This window comes from Aulonocara stuartgranti, assembly GCF_965226115.1.
Source record: "Aulonocara stuartgranti genome assembly, chromosome: 11".
In the NCBI taxonomy this organism is placed as follows: Eukaryota; Metazoa; Chordata; class Actinopteri; order Cichliformes; family Cichlidae; genus Aulonocara; species Aulonocara stuartgranti.
Window position 1 is genome coordinate 9,246,127 of NC_138947.1, and position 22,542 is coordinate 9,268,668.

General features: G+C 40.6%; 2 protein-coding genes across 2 annotated transcripts in view; one reads left to right on the top strand and one right to left on the bottom strand.

Annotated features, from left to right (window-relative positions):
* Positions 1-428: 428 nt before the first annotated feature.
* Positions 429-2,604, bottom strand: psenen (presenilin enhancer, gamma-secretase subunit). Its single transcript, XM_082551934.1, has 4 exons — positions 2,475-2,604; positions 2,025-2,102; positions 1,717-1,821; positions 429-1,006 (listed from the first exon to the last, which is right to left on the bottom strand). The coding sequence occupies exons 2-4, from the start codon at positions 2,083-2,085 to the stop codon at positions 867-869; spliced, it is 306 nt and encodes a 101-aa protein (XP_082408060.1). The 5' UTR covers positions 2,086-2,102; positions 2,475-2,604; the 3' UTR covers positions 429-866.
* Positions 2,605-4,614: 2,010 nt separating this feature from the next.
* kmt2bb (lysine (K)-specific methyltransferase 2Bb) overlaps positions 4,615-22,542 on the top strand; it is a 29,246-nt gene continuing 11,318 nt past the window's right edge. The window contains 27 exon segments of the mRNA XM_082551935.1: positions 4,615-5,017; positions 6,379-6,457; positions 6,619-10,194; positions 10,298-10,479; positions 10,664-10,783; positions 10,968-11,154; positions 11,475-11,706; positions 11,802-11,869; positions 11,946-12,191; positions 12,352-12,458; positions 12,746-12,889; positions 13,426-13,539; positions 13,712-13,858; positions 13,936-14,028; positions 14,106-14,223; positions 14,311-14,424; positions 14,629-14,813; positions 15,801-15,902; positions 19,358-19,365; positions 19,367-19,460; positions 19,591-19,667; positions 21,097-21,311; positions 21,397-21,500; positions 21,629-21,766; positions 21,905-22,063; positions 22,189-22,306; positions 22,413-22,491. Coding sequence (XP_082408061.1) covers positions 4,688-5,017; positions 6,379-6,457; positions 6,619-10,194; positions 10,298-10,479; positions 10,664-10,783; positions 10,968-11,154; positions 11,475-11,706; positions 11,802-11,869; positions 11,946-12,191; positions 12,352-12,458; positions 12,746-12,889; positions 13,426-13,539; positions 13,712-13,858; positions 13,936-14,028; positions 14,106-14,223; positions 14,311-14,424; positions 14,629-14,813; positions 15,801-15,902; positions 19,358-19,365; positions 19,367-19,460; positions 19,591-19,667; positions 21,097-21,311; positions 21,397-21,500; positions 21,629-21,766; positions 21,905-22,063; positions 22,189-22,306; positions 22,413-22,491 — 7,136 coding nt within the window. The 5' untranslated portion in view covers positions 4,615-4,687.

Sequence of the window (22,542 nt, forward strand, 5' to 3'; positions counted from 1 at the left end):
AGTCAGTTTTATAAATGGACTGCCTGCTTTACTTAGTCTACCCTCTGTGTTAATGCTTTTTGTTTTTAGTTCAGTGAAGCCAACTGTCATATATGGTTGCCGCGTTTCCCCCTGTTAGCAGTGTCATTTAAGCTTGGACTGTGACTAAAATTGGCTCTCAATGTTATGACTCATAAAGGATGACAGGGAAGTGGAGACATTTGGAGGGCTTAACTTATTGGATTTCACAACAGGCGCCAGTGGTCGTCTGGGCTTTGGGAGATTTGGCATATGTGACAATGAGAGGTATATACATTCTATAAGGAGACAAAACAGTTCACTGATCACATATGACAAAAAAACAAAACAACTATACAGGTTTGTGCATTCAGTGGTATAACAATATTCTAACAACTTCCAAATTCAACTGAGTAAGATTGTAACTTGGCAGCATTGTGGATACTTTTTATTTATTCACACAGAAGTAAAAATAGTGCACAATCATACCATACCACAATAAACAGTTCAAAGACAAAAAAAACAAAAACATTAGTGAGTTGTTCATTATCTTATCATTACAAAATTTCCATGATCAGAAACATTGCCTATTTCAAAAGATGAATTACCCTTCTCTAAAGCCAAATAACTTACTCAAATGTCTTGGTGAGCACAGAAATGGTTTTGGGTCCTACATTGTTTATCTCTTGAAGATAGGTAACATTTACTCTTCCATTTAGTTGGATTTAGTTGACCAAAAACCAGGAAAACAACTGCCAAAAATCATTCACTGTTGTTCAGGGAGAAAAATTTTTTGGCCCATTACAGTGGATCATTAGTTTTACTGAGAAGACTAATCAGTTGAAATGAGGGGGGGAAAAAAAACAACCTCAAGGGATACCTAGGGGAATGGTAAAGGAGAGGTAATCTCCCACCTCCCCCCACTCTGCTCTGAAGTGCTGGTATATGGTGATCCACGTGGTGAGCACTGCTACCCATAACAGTAACCCTAGTGCCGAACGCTTCACATCTAGACAGACAGACAGAAAAACAAGCAATAAAATTAGTTACTGTCCAACAGTGGTCAAAACAACACAGTACAGTATCAAGTTGGCTGCTTAAAGCATTGCTTTAAAAACAAACAATACGTACATGGTTATAGGGCAGTGTTTTTTTTTTTTTTTAAAAAGTGGGTAAAACCTTTCTCAAGTTCTTATCAGAAAATTAGAATTTAAGCCCAAATTATTCTATACAAGGCCACATTATCATAAGAATTATATTTGTATAAATATAGCAAAAGTACTTACTATATTATTAAAAACTAATTTATTTTTAAAATCCTTTTTTCCCCTTTTAGGTAAGAGATCATGTATATTGATGAATACAACTTCTGTAAAAAAACAAAAAAAACAACCAGATCTAAAAAGTTACTTGGTCAACTTTTCCTACAAAAACAAACTATTTCATTTTCTCAAGCTTATGAAAAGTGCAGTATTACCCAAAACTCTTTAAATAGGATGAAGACACACTTGGTAATGTGCAAGCATGTAAAATGAACATGGAATTCACACTGACAACCTTTGTCAATATCATATGTCATGACTGAATGTTTATTGAGGAAACAAATTGAATCCTACAAGAGTGACATCCAAAGAACAGCTACTGACAAAAAACTACAAGACTGAATACAGAGTGCAAAACTGAATACTAAATACATTTTTAAAAGGTTCTGAAACTCACATGCTTTTATCTGTAGCTGTTCAGTGTAGGCTGGCTTTAAGAAGGCCTCCCGAAAAAACCAAACAACATTGACAAGCCACAGGAAGGGGAGAAACGCAAAGCCACCTGGAGAAATAAATAAAAATATTTGACAGAACTAATCATTTACTAACCACTGAAATATTTTTAGGCGCATTAGTTCAAAATTTCGCCTTAACTTAAAAAAAAAAGACTCACAGCCAGTGTAACTAACCTAGAATATACAAAACAGGAATAGGAAGTACAACTGTATAAAAAAGGAACATGAGGATTAATATTAATACTCTCACCTAGATAATATTTTCGGCAAAGGCTGAGCTTCTCCTCATTGGGCAGTCGCTCCAGGTTCATAGTGATATTGTACGTTCCTGCACACAGAAAGAAAACAAAACAGATTACAGTGCTGGACTAGCTCTGTCCAGCATCCAAAAAGAATATATATATATATTTATTTATTTTTTTACAAATAAAGGAATGCTTGTTATACAGACATTTAAAACACGCTCTTCCGCTGATTCTGAGACGATAATAAATCCGCTTTTTACTGCTTGACCGCTGAGCTAGTTCCTCAGATGACTGAAAAATTCACCTCAGGCTAAAGTTAGCAATCATTAGCTTAGCAACGTTACAAAATCGCTTGCTGTAAGTTTCCAGACTAACTCTCCAGATTGGGTAAATGTCGTTATAGAGTATCCAAAATTATGAATATCGTACATTAAGGTAATAATGTAATATCTTACCTTATCGTTTCACAGCCAAAAGTTAAAGAAAAACAAAACAATCAACACTTCCTCCTCCTTCTTCACAAGCGCTAGCTTCTTCTTCTTCGAAGGCTAACGCCAAGACTGAGGTGTTTCAGCGCCACCTACTAGGCTGTGCATCAGATTGCAGATTCTGCAATCACAGAATTTGAGACTGCTCCCATCCCACAAAGAACCTGTAGACGGTCACTGGTAGTTATTATTATTATTATTATTATTATTATTATTATTATTATTATTATTATTATTATTTCTCTACATTTTATTTACTAGTCCCGTGTCCCTTTAAAAAAAATCAACAACTCAGAGTACTGCAGTGCCACTATTAGTACCCCTTGCAGTAAACTGAGAAATGAACAGGCGCTCAATTCAGAGTATCTGTTCCAGTGTATCCTTTTCTTGACATTTTCCAATTTGCCCTGCATTATGTTTTCTTTATTCTGAGCACTGTTGGTGCTTTTGCTCCCATTTTAAAAAGTGCCACCTCTACACTGTCCTGTTTAAGTGACTAGTTTAGCCCCAGTGTCTGCCATTTCAGAAAAATAACACTGACAATCCTTTTCTTCAAAATATAAGTATAAAATTGAAATAGAAAAAGAGAGAAAGTATAAGATATTAAGAAGAGAAAATAGATACTCAAATACAAATTTATCGTAGAAACAAAATTGGGCTGATGTCAAAATAAGTAAAAAATGATCAATTAATGCAATTCATTTTACAGCCTTCTTATCATTTGCAAGTTTTAACAACTTACTTAAGAGTTTAATTTCATTCAGCTCTCTGTTCAAAAATTCAAATTCAAATTCAAATTTTATTTGTCACATACACAGTCATACACAGTACGATATGTAGTGAAATGCTTGGACAACTGCTCGTGACCTAAAGAAAACAAAAAAGGAAAGGCTATGAATAAGATAGGAAATAAATGTGCAAAATTAAAAAGGGTAAATTTAACTAGGAAGGAATAAAATATAAATTAAGGTTAAAAATGAAATAACTGTACAACACAAATTAGAATGAAGGGTAAATTTAACTGGGAAGAATAAGATAAAATATATAAATTAAGTTGAAAATAAAATAATTGTACAACAAAATACACAATATAGAACTATATAAGAATGTATGAAGAAATCTAAATATAAATAAATATATACACAATAACAGCAGCTGTACAAGTATTAACCGGAAATGAAGAATATAGTGACCAGTGTTGTGCAAAAACAAAGTCCAGAAAGTCCAGTGTGTGTGTAAGAACCATATGTGTGGGTCAGTACTGTGTGGTGGTGTGATTGTGATTGCACTGTTTGTGCATGGGTTGGATGTAAAATACCTACTTTTGGAAATAGTAATACAAAATAAAAAACAAAAAAATATAGCCCTGATAACGGAACTAACCAACTTTTACCCTTTTTTTAAAACGCTGATGTTACCTGAATATTTGCATAATATATATTATTATATTATTATATTATATTTCTTACCCTGATCAACCAGGTCCTCTTATATATGGCATGATCTGCAACTCCGTTAATTAATCCCTAATTAACAATAAATAAACTAAGTGAATGAAGGTTTAAACACCTTCATCGTTAGCCTTTCATTATCGCAATAAGGATTCATACTGCCACCTAGTGTTTGACTATGTGTATAGTCAAGAATGCTGGTAGATGTAACGCATTTAATTATCAAAACATTCATTCAGTTATGCAGCCTTAAAGCAGTTCTCCTTCAATTAAATTTCATTTCAGTGCTACCTCTGTCAATACTGTTAAATGGAGCGATTAAAAAAAGACGGTCACTGCTCTAATAAATGAACACGAAACTCACAATATTGTGCTAAGTTGCCATCTCTGCTTTGAAGATGATCTTGAACGCTGTTAGGTTCCATTTAATTATCCCAATTGTCTTCAAACGCAAAAAGACACAACATTTGACCATTTTTTGAGATTTAATTATTTTTTATGTTTTAATAGTATATACAGCTAAGCAACCTTTAAATTTTAAACCATAGCCAGTTGTGTCAAATAACAATTTGACGTACAACCGCACATGTACACGTCACTTTCCCCTCGCTAAGTGGGAAAATGAACTCAATTTCCCGTGCAGCACTGCGGCTCCCCCCTCCCATCTCGCGCCTTCCCTCTTGTCTCTCCTCGAGCTGCTAGCCGTCGGTGTGTGTTGTTGTTGAAGCAATGATGGCGGCAGCGGGATGCGGATCAGCAACCGCGGCTGCCGTAGGAGGCCAAGGTGGAACCGCTACGGCCAGAGGTCGTTTTCCCGGTCGGCCTTGGTCATCACGCAGTCGTTTGCGCTCTGAGAAGCGTTGGCAACTCGGGCGATCGGGCTTAGAAGCTGATGATGTGACTAACGGAGGGCCAAGGCCCGCAAACCTGGTTCTATCGTTAAACGAAGACCAGTCTCACTTGCGCTTGCTTGGAATACAGGAAAGCCACAAGATCCTTGGCCAGGCTGGATACAGCTCTAGTGGGAGTGAAGAGGTGAGGTCCCACACCCACCCAGGAGTTAGTATCTTTATTTCATCTTCTCACATTTTGTGTGATCGTTAATGCACCAGAAAGAGAGCAAGGCACAACAGTGTGACTGCTTAGTACCATGGAGAAATGTCAACATCCTTCAGGCTAGCGTTAACTTTAGCTTCAGCTTCAAGCTTGCTAAGCTAAAACTGTATGCTAAGTGTTAGCACAGTGGAGCTCTCCATTACATTTAATGAACAGTCGTAACACAAAATAAGCACTTCAGCAAAAGCAGCAAAGCTGTTCAAGTCACCGCAGCACTGTTGCTTAATTTGCTCCTAGAAATTTTAAACATTTAAAGGGTCATAGCATGCATAACTGCAAGAGTTTTAATTGTTAAAAAACACATTATGCGGGAACGCGAGTTTGTGATCAGGAGTCTCAGTTATTTCATGTATGGCCCACTCGTTATAGGGCCAGAGTAGCAGCTAGCTAGCTAATAGTGAACACAAAGAAGGGGAAGGATAGCGCCTTCGTACCCCGCACAGTGGCTAACTGCGAACACGCTGCATAGACTCGGGCAGAGTAGTTACTTTAAATAAAACCGCACATACGTCGGAGCTTATTTGTACCACATAGATAACTTTCACAAATTAGGTTGAATGCTTTATGGAGGGCTGGGTTTGCTAACCGCTAGCTAATGTCACCAAACACGTCAGGTTTAAATGGTGGTGCAGAAGTATGCCAAAGTCAAATGCAACCTTGTTGGAATCGAAAGCGTTCAAACTCACCTCATAAAGTTTAAGTAAAATGCCAGCTCGTAAGAGTGGCGCTGTTTTATGAGTTAAGATCCCAGTTGTGGGTATGGGGATGTACAGTACAAAGAGAATAGTAATTATAGCAAGATTTACCAGCAGTTTTTTTTTTCGTAGCTGCTCATTTGACATTCATATTAAACCTGTTGTTAAATCGTGTTGCATTAGGTAGTAAACGGTCTATATTATGTAATAACATTATAGGAAGTTTTCCTACTCAGCCACATGTTTTTTTTTCTTTTTTGTTGTTGCTGTTACTAATGCACAACGCATTTATGATATCTGTATAACAACCCATGATGAATGACAGTAGTTGGTTTCAACCTTTACTTAGAAAGAGCAAAACAGTCATGTACTATTGATGAGTTTCATTTTAAAAAGTCAGACTTGTTTGCTATATTGTTAGAAAAGCCCTTGTTCAGATATGCTATGATCCACATAGCATGTGTTACGTGTTAAAAGCATGTGCATGCAAAGGATTTTTTTTTCTGCACTCGGACCTAAAACTTTAGTTATTGTTTATCCTGATGGTTTAACAGTTTCCAGCAAAGTGCAAAGTGGCTTCAAGTGTTAATTGCGGTTTTATTTTTCAAGGGGGATGATTTCAAAGGATTTGAAGGTGAGACAAAAGGTTCCAAGGGACCCATATTGTCTCAACAAAATTCTTCCAAAGGTAAAGACCAAGCTGTTATTTAATCTCATGAAATATTTGGTGTTATTTGTAAATAACCCACAAGTTAGGAAATGAATTAAGCACAAAATGCAATATAATATATTTTTTCTATATAGTTTTGTCAGATGATTTTGTGTTCATTTAATACCTTTGTTTTGCAGGTGATGCTGCCAACACAAAATCGAAACGTCAAAGTGAGAAGCTACCGCTTAAAACGCCAGCAGTGAAGGCAGCTGCACCACCTGACCCGATAAAAGATGTAAAGTCTTCGGAGCAAATGCACGACGTGTCCCTCGAAGCAAAACCAGCAAAAGATTGCAAGAAAGGTTCGAAAGGAAAAAGCACCCTGGATCGACAGCCCGCCAAGAGCAGAGCTTCATCAGCAGCACCGAGGATTACTATAAAGTTGGTGGCCAAAAAGAAAATCAAAACTGTAAAGGAGCCTCAGAAAAAATCTGCAAAGAAGTTGAAGATGAAAGGAGATCAGGATGAGCCTAAAACCAAGGACATTGAGGGTGACCAGATTTTAAGTGCTCATGTCAAATTAAAAGCTGAACCACAAGAGGATGAGCATGGCACAGAAGATAAAGGAGGGGGGACGGTACCTGTGAGAAGGCGTGGGAGATCTGCTTTAAAAACAACAGAGCCTGTATGCCAGACTAGCGCCAAAGTTGTGGTTAGTGACCAAAAATCAAAGGAGAAAGAATCTGTTGATCAACCTGATTCTGTAAAAGAGAGCGGGACTGTAGAGCCAAAATCACATGCAAAGAAATTAAAGCATAAGGAAACTGCTGCTGGCCAGGGTCCTGAAGTTAATCAACTAGTGACTCGTAGGAGCAATAGAGTCACAAACCCACTCTCTAAAAGAGCCACGGTGAGTGCACCTGCAGCGGAAAGTTTGAGTACAAGTGATGCTGTTGTAGCAGCGTCCAAGTCAGAAGCTTCGCGGACAGCAGAGGCCAAACCATTAGCGGGAAGTAACAGACGAAGGCAAAGCAGGAGGCTGAATAAAAACGATACAGTGCCAGAAAACCAAGGTCTGTCATTGTCAGAGACTGATAACTCAGCTGTGCAACCCAGTGACAGTTTGCCTTTGAAAAATGAGGACACGAGGGTCCCAAGCTTAAAGTTAATAAAGATCAGAAACCCTAAATACAATGCGCAGTCCGCGGGGAAGAATACGTCTCGAAAGAAAAAACGAAGAAAATTTATCTGGACTTTGACGTTAGTAAAGGGAGGAAGTCAGACGCCATGCGCTGAAAACACTTTCACAGTAACACCTAATGCTGTAAGTGAGGTTGATCAGCCCGCTCTTTGTGATACCAGTGTCAGTGAAAATTTAAAGGGAATTGATGATGAATCCAAACTTGATGACACAGTTCCACAGGAGAGTGAAAACACTGAGAAAAATGAGAGTAATCAGAAAGATTCCCAAAACAACGCCGAGGAGCCGTTGGAGGAAAAGACCTCTTTACAAGTTGAAGTTGCAGTGGAACACACGGCTGAAGCATCTCCACAAGAAATCACTAAAACGGACTGTGGGAAAGTTGTCCCCCCTCTTCAAATTAAAAAGGTCTCCTCTCCTGGCAAACATAAAAGTTCAAAGCCTTCTTTTTTAATTCAGCAGGTCAGCCCTGTGGCTGAAAAGATGTTGGAAAGAGAGGAGAAAGAGGATGTTTTAATAGATCAGAATGAAACTAATGAGGATAAATCAGCATGTCTGGATGTTGATGTCACACCAACAAGAAGGCTTAGGAGGAGAACATCAAGCCTTGATTCGTCACCAACAAAGTCTGTCAGTCAGAAGCCGGTGAACACTCCAAAACGAAAGCTTAGAGCAAGTGTACAGGATGAAGATGCCCCACAGGTTCATGTTGAAGATTCTTCTCAGGTTTCAACTGAAGATTCCAGTTCACAAGTTCTTCCCGAAAACCCTTGTCTTGATTTGACTGAGGAGCCATCGCAAACGACCTTTGTAAACTCCTCTGAAATTGTTGACAAGGATACCTCAAATATTGCTGAAGACCCCTCACAGTTGCCAGGTGACGCTTCCCCACCAAAGGTGGAGAATGAGGTAGAACCACAGATTAATGAGGCCGAACCACAGTTTAGTGAGGCCAAACCATTGCCTGTGCCTTCCAAGCCTAGAAGATGTAGGAATAACAAACTAGGGAAAAAGAAGTCTCTTCCCAGGAAGAAGGCTGTCGTTTCCACTGAAACTGCTGTCAACACAGAGCCTGTTACGGTTGACACTACTAACACGGAGCCTGTTCAAGAGGAAGACACTCAGCCTTTAGTAACAGAGGTAAGCCAGCCGGAAACAAAAGATTGCCCTCCGCCAGAGACCAAACAGGACCCTGTGTCAGTGGAGGAAGAGCAGATACAGCCATCAGTAAAGGAAGAAATGGACATTCAGTCAATTGAAAGTCAGCAATCTTTGTCACTGGAATGTCAAACGAGTGATCTAAATGCATCAATGGCATCTCAGAAAAAAGGAAAAAAGAAACGTAAAAACTTGATTGGTCAGCGCCAGAAACACAGACACAGGAGCAAAGATGGAAAATTTGCCCCACTCAAATTACCTGAAAGTGAACAAACTGAAGAGGGAGATGGTGACAGTTCTACCCCACTGGCAGCTAACGCACCATCCCCAAGCTTCAAACTTATTGGGGTGCATAAAAAGTACAAAAAGAAGCAGTCAAGTCTTCAGTTTATTGGCTCTAAGAGACCAAAACCTAAAGTCATTTCCAAGCTGATAGATACAGGACTTGACAAAGATAGTTTGAAGCAGGAGGAAACAGACACATTAGTTGATGGGGGGCAGGCAGATGTTGCAGAGGCTCAGCGCAGTAAGTCAAAGTTCATAAAAAACATTAAGCACTTCATAATGCCTGTGGTAAGTGCCAGATCCTCTCGGGTGATCAAGACCCCGCAGAGGTTTATGGATGATGCAGGAATGTCTGTACTGCCTCGGAGAAACTCCCCAAAAAAGGGTTTACAACTGGGCTTGCAAATACGTCCAGGAAAGAGGCGAGATGATGGGGCAGACAGAGCAATATCTCCAATCCTGCCTATTGACGAGGAGGACATATTGAGTGAAGCTCAACTGGATGTCGATCTGTTTTCAGCTCAGGACCTCGATGAAAGTATTGATCTCGCCGATAGCCTGTTTTCTGAGAGAAAAAGTGTCAAAAATGATAAGAACAGGTCTCTTCTAAAGAACTCAAGTTTTAAGTGTCATCTTCCAGAAAAGGCAGGCAAGGAAGTGAATACACTGGACAAAACTCCAGAAAACAAAGGCGAGGATCTGTTTTCACTGACACCAGTTGATAAGCCTACAGAACTATCTACTGACCTCCTTGATGTTCAGAAAAAGAAAAGCTGCCCTAAGTTCACTAAGCAAACGACTCACCTCAAGATATATCAGAGGCTGAAGAAGCCACAACTGGGACTTAAAAGCAAAAACCCAACAGAGCCCGATGGTGCGAGCAAACCACTCCAGCCTCCTGTTGATTTAGCAGAAGGACTTGATGATGAAGCCATGAGCATTAGTCTTAGGCAACGGGATACAAGCTTAGAGAAAGACAAGTCCAAGCTTAAGATCGAAGACCTAGATACGCCTGGAGTAGTGAGAAAAGTTTCTGTCTGTGTTAGGACTACTAACCCAAAGTCACTCACATTGCAACATGGCCAAGTGGAAGATATAGCTGCAAAAGACACTGCCCAGCCTCACTCAGGTAACACCATACTAATGTTAAGCAACTTTCGATTCATCACTTACACAATCGTGCAAACAAGACTATACCATAGACCTGAAAATGGCTTGTATTGCTTCCACAGGAGAGTTGCAGTCAGTACAGAACTCAGGCAGATGTGGGGGCATTTCTCTTGGGTCTGTGGAGAAGGGAGTACCACAAAGAGCACGACTCACTGGTGCAAATAAAAGAATGTTCAATCTCCTCAGGAAAGCCAAGGTTCAGCTTATTAAAATTGACCAGCAGAAACAGCTTAAGTCGTCTGGGGTAAGGTCACCGTCACCACAAGCGTGTTTTCAATTCATTGTATACATTGACTGTTTGTTAGTAGCTTAACCTGGCTTAATAACATGTCATAGAGGAAGAACACATCATATAAACACAGTTGTTTTGAGTGATACATTATGGATCAGTGTTTTTTTTTTTTTATCTTTTCAAATTAACCTTGCAGCTGTTATCTGGCCCGGTTGGAGCCAGGTCTCAAGATATGACCTCTAAAAGACAAAGGAGGAAGCAGAGGGTGCAGCTTCATTCTGACGTTCCAGTCAAGACAGAACCGCCTCAAGTACAAGTAAGAAATCAATAGGCTCGAGGGGAGCGAGCATTGATCTCACTAAAAATCTTGTTTCTGTCTGTGGTTGTACCAAGCGGATAAAAAAAACCCTTTTGTTGAGCTGAAATTGAACAATAATATAAACAGGGAAGCTCATCCCGTGTAAACTAAAGCCTCATGACACTTTTATTTCCTTCCTCAGCCGCAAGTCATCTCCCCACTGTGCCAGGAGTTCCGTAGAGCAGGAGGTCCACGTATCAAGCACGTGTGCCGTGCTGCATCCGTGGTCCTCGGGCAGCCACGTGCCATGGTACCAGATGATATTCCCAGACTTAGTGCCTTGCCACTGCATGAAAGATCTGGCATTTCCCCATCAGCGGTCACTAAAGGTAGATATGACCAATGACATTACACTGCTTGTCTGAACAGTTCCTATAAACAAATTTGTTTCCTAACTCAAACATAAGTAACGCTATCTAACTTCCAGCAATCAGTTGTACAACTGATTAGTTTTTATTTGATATTCACTGTAACCAGACTTTCCTTGATCATTTATATATTTAGTGCCTCATCATTGCATCTTTACTATTTTTATCTATACCGCTGCTGTTTGATGTAGCTGAGAATGCATTTGGGAAAGAGAACAAGAGCTGCTGTTCAGATAATCGTGCATTATTTTCCCATTCTTATTGCATTTTTGTTCTTGCAGATGTTGGTTCTCCATCTGAATCTGACAGTCCTGGGCTGTCAGATCCAAAGGTCACCAAGGTCAAGAAACCATCAAATTTTGTAAAGCGGAAAGGACTTGGACCGTTTGGGTACCGATCTAGAAGGTGTGGCGTATGCAAAGGCTGCAACCACGAAGATGATTGTGGCAAGTGCATTAACTGCCTGGACAAACCCAAGTTTGGTGGTCCCAATACCAAGCGGCAGTGTTGTGTGTAAGTTATGTTTGGTAGTTTTTGTGGCACATAGGACAATGTGGTGAATTCTGATTTATTCTAAAAATTTGTATTTATTTTATTTTAATTACAAGGTATAAGAGATGTGACCAAATTGAGGAGAGGAAAGCACGCAGATTAAGTGGGAGAACGGCACCTAAAGGTAATTTTTCCCCTTCTGTGCACACTTCATGTTGTAGTAGTTCTTACATATCAGTGTCACCACTGTTTTCTTTTAGGTTCCTCTAAGCGAAGGCGATCCTCTCTCAGTGGGGGTCATTCAAGTAACGACGAAGGGAATGACTCACCGTCTGGTCTCCAGAGTGACGGCCACAGTCCATCATTGAGAAAGCAGCCGAAGCGTGTTGTTAAACCCCGTGTCTATTTTGACCTGGTGGATTACGACTCAGATCTAGATGATAAAGCTCTCTCGAGCTCTGCCTCACCAGCAAGGAGAAGAGGTGTCGGACCCCGTTTCAGTCAAGGTAAATTAATACTCAGCGACTGCTTGACACAGTCTAGTTGCTTGTTTTGTTTTCTAAGAATAGCAAGTAGCTGTGTAGTCATTTAAGTTTGGATATTGTGTACTATTGTGATTACAAAGCCTGTAATAAAGTAAATTGTTTTTTCCATGATGTTCTCAAGACTTTGTGTCGCTGGAAGGATTCTTGGGAGACATATCAGATGATGAGGTCAGGCATCGAAAGTCCAGTTCTCACCGTGTGCCGTCAGCTCGACGTAAACCTGAGAAGGTGGGTAATTCTGGATTTAATTGGTGCTTAAACTGTACTTAACTTATATAATGGAAATTTGTGGCAATTGTATAGAAGTATATTGATGTTTGGCCAACAAGGACAAAAAAATGTCCAGCTCTGGCACGCTGTGCTTAACATCACACTCGTTACTGTTACTGATCAAACAAACCAGACGTTTCTGCACAAACTGTCTCAGGATTTTCTTACATTCCCTTTCTTTTGCTAATTTAATGCAGTGAATTTTAGCAATCAGCAGTTTAATTAACTATTATGCATGTCTGTAGGTTGCGGTGGTCTCTCAGGGTCTCCAGTCTCAGGGTCCTTTGGAGCAGACTCCTCCCAGTGTCCTGGCTGCATTGGCCCATGGATTTGAGCAGCGAACTGTCGAATCTTCTAAACCTACTCACAAAATCAGGGTTGATTTTAAGGTAGGGTTTTTTTGTTTGTTTTGTCTTTGTTTCATATATTCCTAAATTCCAGAGTTGTATTCCCTGTCGGAAAGTAATAACTAGAGTTATGTATTTGGAGACATACTTGGTTTCTTATTTGCCTTCCTCAAATATTATTTACTCCACAGAAGATGTACACACAGCTAACACCTGTAATAATTTAAAATGCATTTCATGTTTTCACGTTAGTATAATGTTTTGCCCAGCAGGGGTCGGTGTTAATCTAAGTTCCCACATGTGCAGCGTTCCATACATCATTCATTAGAGTTTTGTTCCTTCTGATCTGTCGAATTATTTTTTTAATCTATGAATGAAAGTTTTACATGTGTGAAAATGCAAATTACAACTTGCATTAAATTTAATACACAAAGTTAATCCACAGTTCAATCAACAACATAGTGTAAATATCTATATGGGCATTGATTAATGGAAAGAGTAGGGTAATGGTAACTACTGTGAAAATCTTTAATTTTTTTTAATTTATTTATCTTTTTCAATTTTTGTCTCATTTTCAGGAGGACTGTGCTTTGGAGAATGTCTGGAATATGAGTGGATTAAGTATACTGACCTCTGCGCCTCCCATGCCACCCTATGTCTGCTTCCTTTGTGCCAGTAAAGGGCAACATGAGGTAACTGATAATTTCTACTCAATTTTAATTTAAATATTCAGTCTCCTGCTTACCACCTTGTATTTTCAACAAGTTTAGATAAACATTAAACACTACATGATTCAGATATCAAAGTGTCCTTTTTTGTTATTTACATGTTCTTTTTTTTCTTCCTCTGACCCTCATTTTACAGATGCTGTATTGCCAAGTGTGCTGTGAACCTTTCCACAAATTTTGCCTTGAGCCAGCGGAGCGCCCCTCAGAGGAGAACAAAGAAAACTGGTGCTGCAGACGCTGCAAGTTTTGCCATGTGTGCGGAAGGAAAAACAGGCTCTCAAAGGTTAAAACATTTTATTTGTCTTGTTTAGCTTTCTTATTGGTATGTACTTAATCTGTTTGCTTCCATGTCTTCCTCAGCCTTTATTAGAGTGTGAACGATGCCAGAACTGCTATCATGCCTCCTGTTTGGGACCAAACTACCCAAAACAAAACAAGAAGAGGAAAGCCTGGGTAGGTTACTCAAAAAAACACAATTTTAGGGATATTTACTACAACCTGCCGATTTCTCATAGTAATATTTTGTGCAGGTGTGTATGACATGCACTAGGTGCAAAAGTTGTGGCGTCACACCAGGGAAGAGTTGGGACACTGAGTGGAACCATGACAAAGGACTATGTCCAGATTGTTCAAAACTCTATGACCAGGGTGAGGCGACAGTTTAACCTTAACAATAAGTTTATCATTTGGTGAATTTTCAGCTTCTTTAACTTGTCTGAATGTCTCTTTTTTTAGGTAACTACTGTCCAATCTGCTTCAAGTGTTATGAGGACAATGACTATGATAGTCAAATGATGCAGTGTGGCACCTGCAACCATTGGGTTCATGCCAAGTGTGAGGATCTAACAGGTGATTTTTATTATTGACTCTGTAAACATTGATGGTATACAGTTTTGAAGCTTCTTAATACTGGAACAGCATTATCAAACTTAAATGTTATCTGCTACTGTCAGCTGAGCATGAATATTTTTCTTAGATTGCATTTGTGAATTTTGATTATGAGTGGATTTCTCTGCCTCCATCCAAAATATCTCTCCTGTAAAATAATTTCAGATGAGCTGTATGAGATCCTGTCCAGCCTGCCAGAGAGTGTAGTGTATTCATGTCGACCATGTAGTGTGACCCAACCCAGTGCCTGGAGAGAGCTTCTCTACATTGAGCTCAGGGCTGGGGTGGAGAAGGTGCTAGCATGCTTGCTTTCATCCACCCTCACCCAGCACCTTGTTACCTGCTCACAGGTAGGAGACTTTGCTTCTATTTTTATTAGTGATGCAATGATTGACTTGCCAGGGACTGGAATCGGATGATTTTCGGTGTTCTCAACACCAACCGGTGACCAGCCTGATATATGTGCCGTTATGAGCTGGTCCATTTCATGCATGCACAACATGCACAAGTACTCATGCACCCACTCACAGCCATATGTTAACATGTTGTGAGTAAAGTTTGGTAAAGTAACCTGCAAGGGAAAGCACTACGAAAACTTTTGCCGAAAACTTAATCAGATGCTTAACTCAAACTTATCCAGCTGAACATGGACATTTTTACAGAAGCTAACAAAAGAAAAGTGGTAAAGATAACTAAAGCTTAAAGAAGCCTTGGCATGAGCAAAAGATCAAAGCAGTTACAGGAAAACTTATGGAGACAAGTGAAAAAGAAAAAAGAATCAATGTCCTGTTATCTGTTGAAGTTCTACACATACTGGAAAATGATGCAAGTCCCTGACTCGTTTTTGTTTGTTTTTTTGTTATATGAATCTGCTGCACTTGCTTTTGTTTGCTAAAGGTAAGGTGAAATATGTCAGTTAAAGGTGGGTGCACAGAAACACGTTTTCATGTATGTGTTCCTCTTTACAGCAGTAGAGCACTTTATTTTCAGTTGTTAAAGTGAGAGAAGTTCCTGTAACTTACTGCATATTGGGATAAATTGTGAAGTTTAATAAGTTGGTTTTTTTTTATTATGAACATAAAATACATGATTCTTGTTTGTATATGCTGTCAATTGTAGTTCTTAGAAAAAAAATCATAACCAGGAAAAATCGGTATAGGCTGGTCACATATTGCAGTCGGTTCATCTCTAATTTTTATGACTCAAATGTTGGTTTTTATGCTACATATCATTGAATATAGCTAACAAAATATTTCCGTTTACTGTATTATTATTATTTTATTTTAGTAAACCACTCAAATTGCATGATGTTTAATTTTCTTCGACTTCTGTTGTAGTGTGAAAGATCGGTCGACCCTGACAGTGGCATAGAAGGAAAGCCAGCCTGTGACCTCCGAGCTGTAGGAAAGAAGTTTGACAAAGGCCTTTATACTACACTGGTGAGTACACGGCCCCTTATTTAATGTCACATAATCAGCTCAAGTAGATTAACTGGTATAAAACATTGTGCTTCCATTTAAACATTAGGTCTGTACCATCATAGTAAAAATGATGATCATGATCGTTCAGTTTTTATTGCAAATTGTAAACCGAACATTGCTTTCACATTTTCATATATGTACGAAAATATAAGTGAAAGTTAAATCGGTCTTCCTTATTCTCCTTATGTTTTTCACTCCTTTCTTTATACCTGTATGATGTATGCAAATAAAACAGTGCAAGTTTTGCCACTTTTGATAAAGAATTGCTCGAGCTCGACCTGTGTTTGTCTAATATGTTGACCATTTTCATGAAGCCTTCGTTGACGGACGTGGGTTACTGACCTGGTAGCCTGGCTGCCCCTGGGTGGGTCTGGGACGGGCGTGGGGTTCTGGGGGTGCTCCATCTCTGGGCTGGGCCCCTGGCTGGGCCTTGGGGGCTTGGGTCCTGGTTGGTGTGTTGCCGGGGTTGTGGGTGTATGGGGGCCCAGCCCTGGCGCAGGGTGCCGCCAGTGCATCGAGCCACCTGGGGGGCTCTTCAACTGTTCGGGGAGGCTGTTACATCTTGCAGGGGGTCTCCTCTCTTCAGGAACTCACTCTGCAGGAGAGGGAGATACAGGAGAGGTGGAGGAAGATCTCAGCCTGGGTGTCTATTGTCTTGTGTAATCTGGAAGATGAGTGGATGATGGGGTGGGTGCCGGTTTCTCTGTGGTGGGGTCGGGTGGGCTGTCCCGGTCTCTTTGGGGCCAGGCGGCGCTGCCGAACTGGGCCCCGGTCCTAATGGGCCTGGGCCCCCTTTCCCTGGCAGGTTGCAGAGTATGGGGGTGCCTACTGGGGTCAGCGGGGGAGCTGGCCCCAGGGAGGGGTCATTTGCCCCTCCCTTCTTTGCCTCCCCATCTCCAGCTGCCTCCCTCTTCCCGCTCCACCACAATCACCCAAACGTGCAGGGCCTTGCTACCCCCATCCCCCGTCCCCTTCTGGCTGCCTGTGCCTCAATTTTATCTCACAACTTAGACATTCACATTACTCACACCCATTACACATACATATAGGATCTTGGGGGTGGGCACGATACACGGAATCCAAATTACCATCAGGGTGTGCACCTCACCCCTGGCGTCGTTGCCCACCTCTCAATTTTAAATACACGTAGACATTGAGGGCTAGCAGGAGGGGCTATGTGCTTACCTGCTGCTCTCTGGCAGGTAGCTCCATGCCCTCCTGGGTTTTAAATGCACCTTAGAACACACATGCATCAACACTACATTATGAGCGGGCGGAGGGAGGTTCGGAGTCTTCACACACGCCCGTTCTCTGCAGCCTGCTGGAGCGGGGGGGCGGGCTAGGAGGAGGAGTTGGCCGTCCGACTGGGGTCTGGAATGTGGGGCCTCCCTGCTGCTGCCGAGTCGGGGCGGTCTGCTTCTCTCCACCCCAGGGAAAAGGGTAACACCTGGGTCTGGGTGCAGTTTCCCCCTCCAGGGGCAAGGGTACCTTGACCTGGGGTATAGAGTACGCTTGGGAAGTGTGATCGTGTGTACAGTGTCTCTTTGTGTCTGTCTCCACGTTGGGTGAGTGTTGAGTAATTGCATGCGAGAGCATGAGGGTGGGAATGGATGTTTGTATCTGTGTGTGCCTGTTTGTCTGTGTCTATATGTCAGGTTGGGTATCAGACGCCACCTCTCTGGGGACATCTCAGGCCCTCCAAGGTATGGAGGCTTATCTCCCCCTACCACCACTTTCCCTGCCAGTGGCAGACGCCCTCAGACATCAGTGCGTTGGTGGGTCTTTGTGTCCGGGGGTGGGCGTCCAGGTACACACCGGCTCACTCCTTGGTGGCTGCTTGTCGGGGTCTGGAGCCTGGGGCTCGCTCGGGCCCCTTCAGGGGTGGGGTGCCCTCGGCCTCTCGGCCTGGGGCTCGGTCACTCTGGCACAGCTGGCTGAGCTCACGGGCACGTCACTGCAACCCCCCCTGGCTTCTGCTCCGCAGGGCTCTCCTCAGCTCTTTCTGGGACAGTGGCGCGGCTGCCCCTCTGTTGGTCTTCCTTGGTCTCTTGTGTTTTGAGGGCCTCTGGATGTCTGGAGTTTTGATCTCATGCCCTGCTTCATGCCCTTGAGGACGGGGCTGTGGCTCCCCCACACCCTCTAGCAGATCATTACATGAAGGAACCTTTTAATACAAGCGCGTTCATGCTGACAGTTGTACACACGGGTGCTCACACACACACAAACGACACACGCTGTGCGCTGTCGATCTTGCGTGCTGCACAATAATGTTTAATATTTAGTATTTACTGTTATATTCCCATATATCATCGTGATGTTGTTTATTATGTTGCTCTTTTTTTTTCTTCTGCTTGTTTTCTTTTTTCTTTCTCAACATGTGATCCAGGTGATTGATATATGTATTTTTTTTCTGCTTATTTTGTTGGTTTTTGTTTTTTGCCCTTTATCCCCGTCCCTCTTCCCCGCTGTTTTTCTTTCCCTCTTTCTTTCTCCCCTTTCTTTACCCCAGTCAAATCTGTCCCGTATTTAGCAAGTAAAAATAAAATAAAATAAACAATAAAAGGTGAATCAAATAGACCATTACGGCAAGGCTGGGATGGTCAATTTGGTAAAGTAAATCTGTTGGGCATCTTTCTTCGCCTTTAGACAATAATTCTGATGGCAAAAGAGCCAAACGGGACAGGCAAAAAAAAAAAAAAAGAAACGCTTCATTTGCTTTTGCATTTTAATTAGCAAAACATGCATTTTAAATATTGCTCAATTTAATTGTGTAATGCCAAAATTGTCGTCTAGATTCAAATTCAATGAATGTACAGCCCTATTATGTGATATAGAATGGTACAGTGGTCCCTCACTATAACGCAGTTCACCTTTCGGTCTCGCTGTTTGGCAGATTTTTTTGGTGCAATTTTGCATGCTTTTTTTTGTGTTTGTTTGTTTTTTACAGCGCATTGTGTTCTGCGTTCTGATTGGCTGTAGACTATTGTCAATCAATATCGTGCCGTGTGTCATCCTGTAATGTCGATGAAACGTTTTGCACCATCAAAGGAAACCGCAGGTGCCTTTGGTTTTATTCTGTAATACTGGACTTTTTTTTCTACAAAGGATTGAACTTTGAGGGTGTTTAAACAAGAGAGATAAGTGTAAAATGTTCAAGCCTGTCAGAGAAAAGTGTATAAAGTGTGTAGTCACGGCATTTAAAGCCATAAAACATCTATAATAATTGTAAAACATAAAGTTGACTACTTTGTGGATTTCACATATCGGTTATGGTTATTTTTAGAACGTAACTACCGCGATAAACGAGGGACTACTGTAGTTACATTCTTTTGTTGGAAATGCAGCTGCCCTATCAGCACAAGATTGAACATCTCAAGGACACCAAAATATTTTTTCTTTCTTTTTTTTAATAGAAAATGTTCTGTGGTCCAGGTGGTGCGAAAGAGGCTAGAGCAAGAAGAAGATCTTCCAGAGGAGCGGAGACCTACTGCCTTGGCACGATCCTACTACTTAAAGGTGCTGTATGGCTGAAAACACAAAGTCTCCTGAAGTTATGCATGATTGGCTTTAAGCATGATTTATCTTTTTGTTTGTTTGTTTTCAGTTTTATAACATTTATAATTATTGAGTGATTTTTCTCTTTTAGCTGCTCGAGGAGGTATTTAATTGGTTCAACAGCCAAGACCCAAAGGTGTGGGACCCTTGTACCAAAGACTTGCCAGTGTGAGTATTACATTTTTAACATTTTATAAGTTTAAGAAATACTCCATTAAAGTTATGTACCTAGATAGTGTTGAAGTACACCGATTTCACTGATTATTTTAATGGTAGTGATCAGGCGGAGACTCTTACTTCCAAAATCAGACATCTTTTTATTTGCGCTTTACAATAAAATACAGATGCATCCGGAGACCTAGCCTACTTCCGCTACGTCTAGCGAGGTCTGGCTCACAACTGGAAATCAACACAATCTTATGGGTTCGGTGTCCCGCCCATTGTACCGTCCCCTTCAGCTGTCCTGCCTCCGGTCTTCCCCACCTCAGCACTACAAACAAAATCCTAAATTTACACGTAGCTCTCTAATCTTCGCTACCTACAGTGAAAATATAAAAACACGAGTCCATAATCACATTTCCCTCAGGCACCCCTTTTCACAATAGATACAACAGAAATGAGCACATCTGTGTAAAGCATCACTATAACTAACTATAAAATTAGCTAAAGTCATGTCTCCTTACAGTAAAATACAAAACAAAAAACAAACAGTTTAGATTTACTATATTAGAAGTACAGACTTCACTGTTGATTAGATATTATTAATCCCTCGGATGGGTTCCTCCAGGAAATTCAGTTTCCGGTAGCACTGCACCAACAGAAGTTGCAGAATATGAGCAGAAATATACCATATATACACATATATAAATACAGAGACCTATATAAATACAGAGTATATAATAGGGATAAATAGGAATAGGAATACCAGGGAATTGCACATTTCAACTATTGTGAATAGGAATGTAGGAATATCCTACAACCACTGAGGGTTTTTTTTAACCAAAACTGAAATCTTTGATTTTTTTTTTAATCAATATGTCCACCTTTCTTTGATGGCATACTTTGTCGGCATCTTCACTGCTAGTGTTGCACAGCAGAAAGACAATCTGTCTTTGGTCAGAAAATATGTCTCTACTCGGGCGGTGCTCTTGGCTAGAGATGGTGCATTTTTCTTTCTTTCTTCATAAAATGATCCAAACGTCTTCTGTTAGATTCATGTCAAGTGATTGGATCATAGTCTTTCAGTTCTTTTACATGTATGTCCAACCCTGTGAAATGTCTGGTGTTCATTTAATAACTGTCTGGAAATCACAGCTCTGCTAAATTTGTTTCAATGACAATAGGTTTTCTAACTTCATCGCTAGAGTATTTGCTTTAGTTTCTAATTTTGAGGCTTTATTATTAGTTTAAGCCTGCAGTTATTGAGATACAAGACATTATATAGAACTGTAAATATTTTAAGTGTTAAATATTTTTATCAAGTAGGTAAATTTATGTGGGTTTCTTCACTTCTGATGCATGCTGTATAATGAAAAGGGAAAGCACCATTCTGTTTTTGTGCTGCTTCAATTTTTGAACTTCTGAACTCTCTCTTCAGGGGGATGTTGTCCCAGGCTGTTCATCCTCCTACAACAGAGCATGTTTATGCTCAGTGGCAGGAGAGAGAGGATCTTTCATCTAGAACTCCACTGGGACTCCTGCAGGAAGACAATGGACAAAGCTTGGATATAAAGGAAGAAGAGGCTCTTTCTCCAATGTCTAGGGAATCTTCAAGCCTGAACCATTTTAAAAGCAGCAGACTCAAATTCAAAGGTGACGGATTTAGTTTATGAGAAAATGTTCTTTTTTTTCTGTTTTTTCTCTTCCACTAAATATTTACTTTTGTGTGTTTACTTAGGAAAAAGAGGTCGGCTTTCAAAAGCTGATCTAGACACTGGATGGTCTAAAGATGATGAGAGACAGTGCTCTTTGTGTCAAAAATATGGAGACCTCAAATCGAATGTAAATAATTCCCAAAACATTAAAATTGAGTGGTTCACAGAAGAATGCAAACACAATTCACTTATTTTTGTAAATTCTCCATTCTCTTTGATTAATTTCATGTTGGATTGTGTTGTTTCCTTTCTCAGGAAGCAGGCAGGTTACTGTATTTGGGCCAGAATGAATGGGCTCATGTCAACTGCTGCCTGTGGTCTGCAGAAGTTTTTGAAGAGGACAATGGCTCTCTGCTGCATGTACACAGCGCTGTCACAAGGGGACGTTTGATGGTTAGTTGTTATCACCCTGATAAACTGAAAATTGCTTAAAATCTGTAGAGTTGAACCAGATCAGTCTTTTTATTGTAATTACGTTAACCCAAACTTTATTCTTCACTCTTCACTGTCATTAACCCCAATCGTCTTCAGCGATGTGAACGTTGCAATCAGTCGGGTGCCACTGTGGGCTGCTGTCTGACATCTTGTCAAAGCAACTACCACTTCATGTGCGCCCGCTCCCGTCAGTGTGTCTTCCAGGATGATAAAAAGGTCTACTGCTATAAACACCGACATCTCATCAGTGGCAGGGTAAATTCTCCTCTCCCACCTCGCCTCTTTCAGGATTTAAACAAGTTTGAAGTACATTTTAAAAAAAAGAAAAAAGAATATTTTTATTTAAACCCTAATTTTAGTTATGTACCTTTGTTTTACAGATGATAACTGGTCAGGAATTTGAAGTAAACCGCAGAGTGTATGTTGATTTTGAGGGGATCAGTCTCCGCAGAAAGTTCTTGACTGGGTTGGAGCCAGACCTTATCAACGTGATGATCGGTAAGCTGTTTTGTTTTAGTTGGTTACTTGTTTGGGCCCTTAAAGGTGTTCATTAGAATCTGCTTTTGTTAAACTCAGAATTGGTCTCCACATTGTTACGGCACAGGTTCCCTACAGATTGAAAATCTAGGTGTGCTGACAGAACTTTCAGCGAACAAAGGAAAATTGTTTCCTGTTGGTTTTCAGTGAGTTGTATATTCTGCTTTTAACATTAATTATACTTGATAACACTTGAT

Excerpts from the sequence above, each read along its gene's own strand:
- psenen (XM_082551934.1), bottom strand. The coding sequence starts at position 2,085 with ATGAACCTGGAGCGACTGCCCAATGAGGAGAAGCTCAGCCTTTGCCGA. Across the intron at positions 1,822-2,024 it reads TTGCCGAAAATATTATCTAG|GTGGCTTTGCGTTTCTCCCC; the intron begins GTGAGAGTATTA and ends TTATTTCTCCAG. Across the intron at positions 1,007-1,716 it reads ACAGCTACAGATAAAAGCAT|ATGTGAAGCGTTCGGCACTA; the intron begins GTGAGTTTCAGA and ends CTGTCTGTCTAG.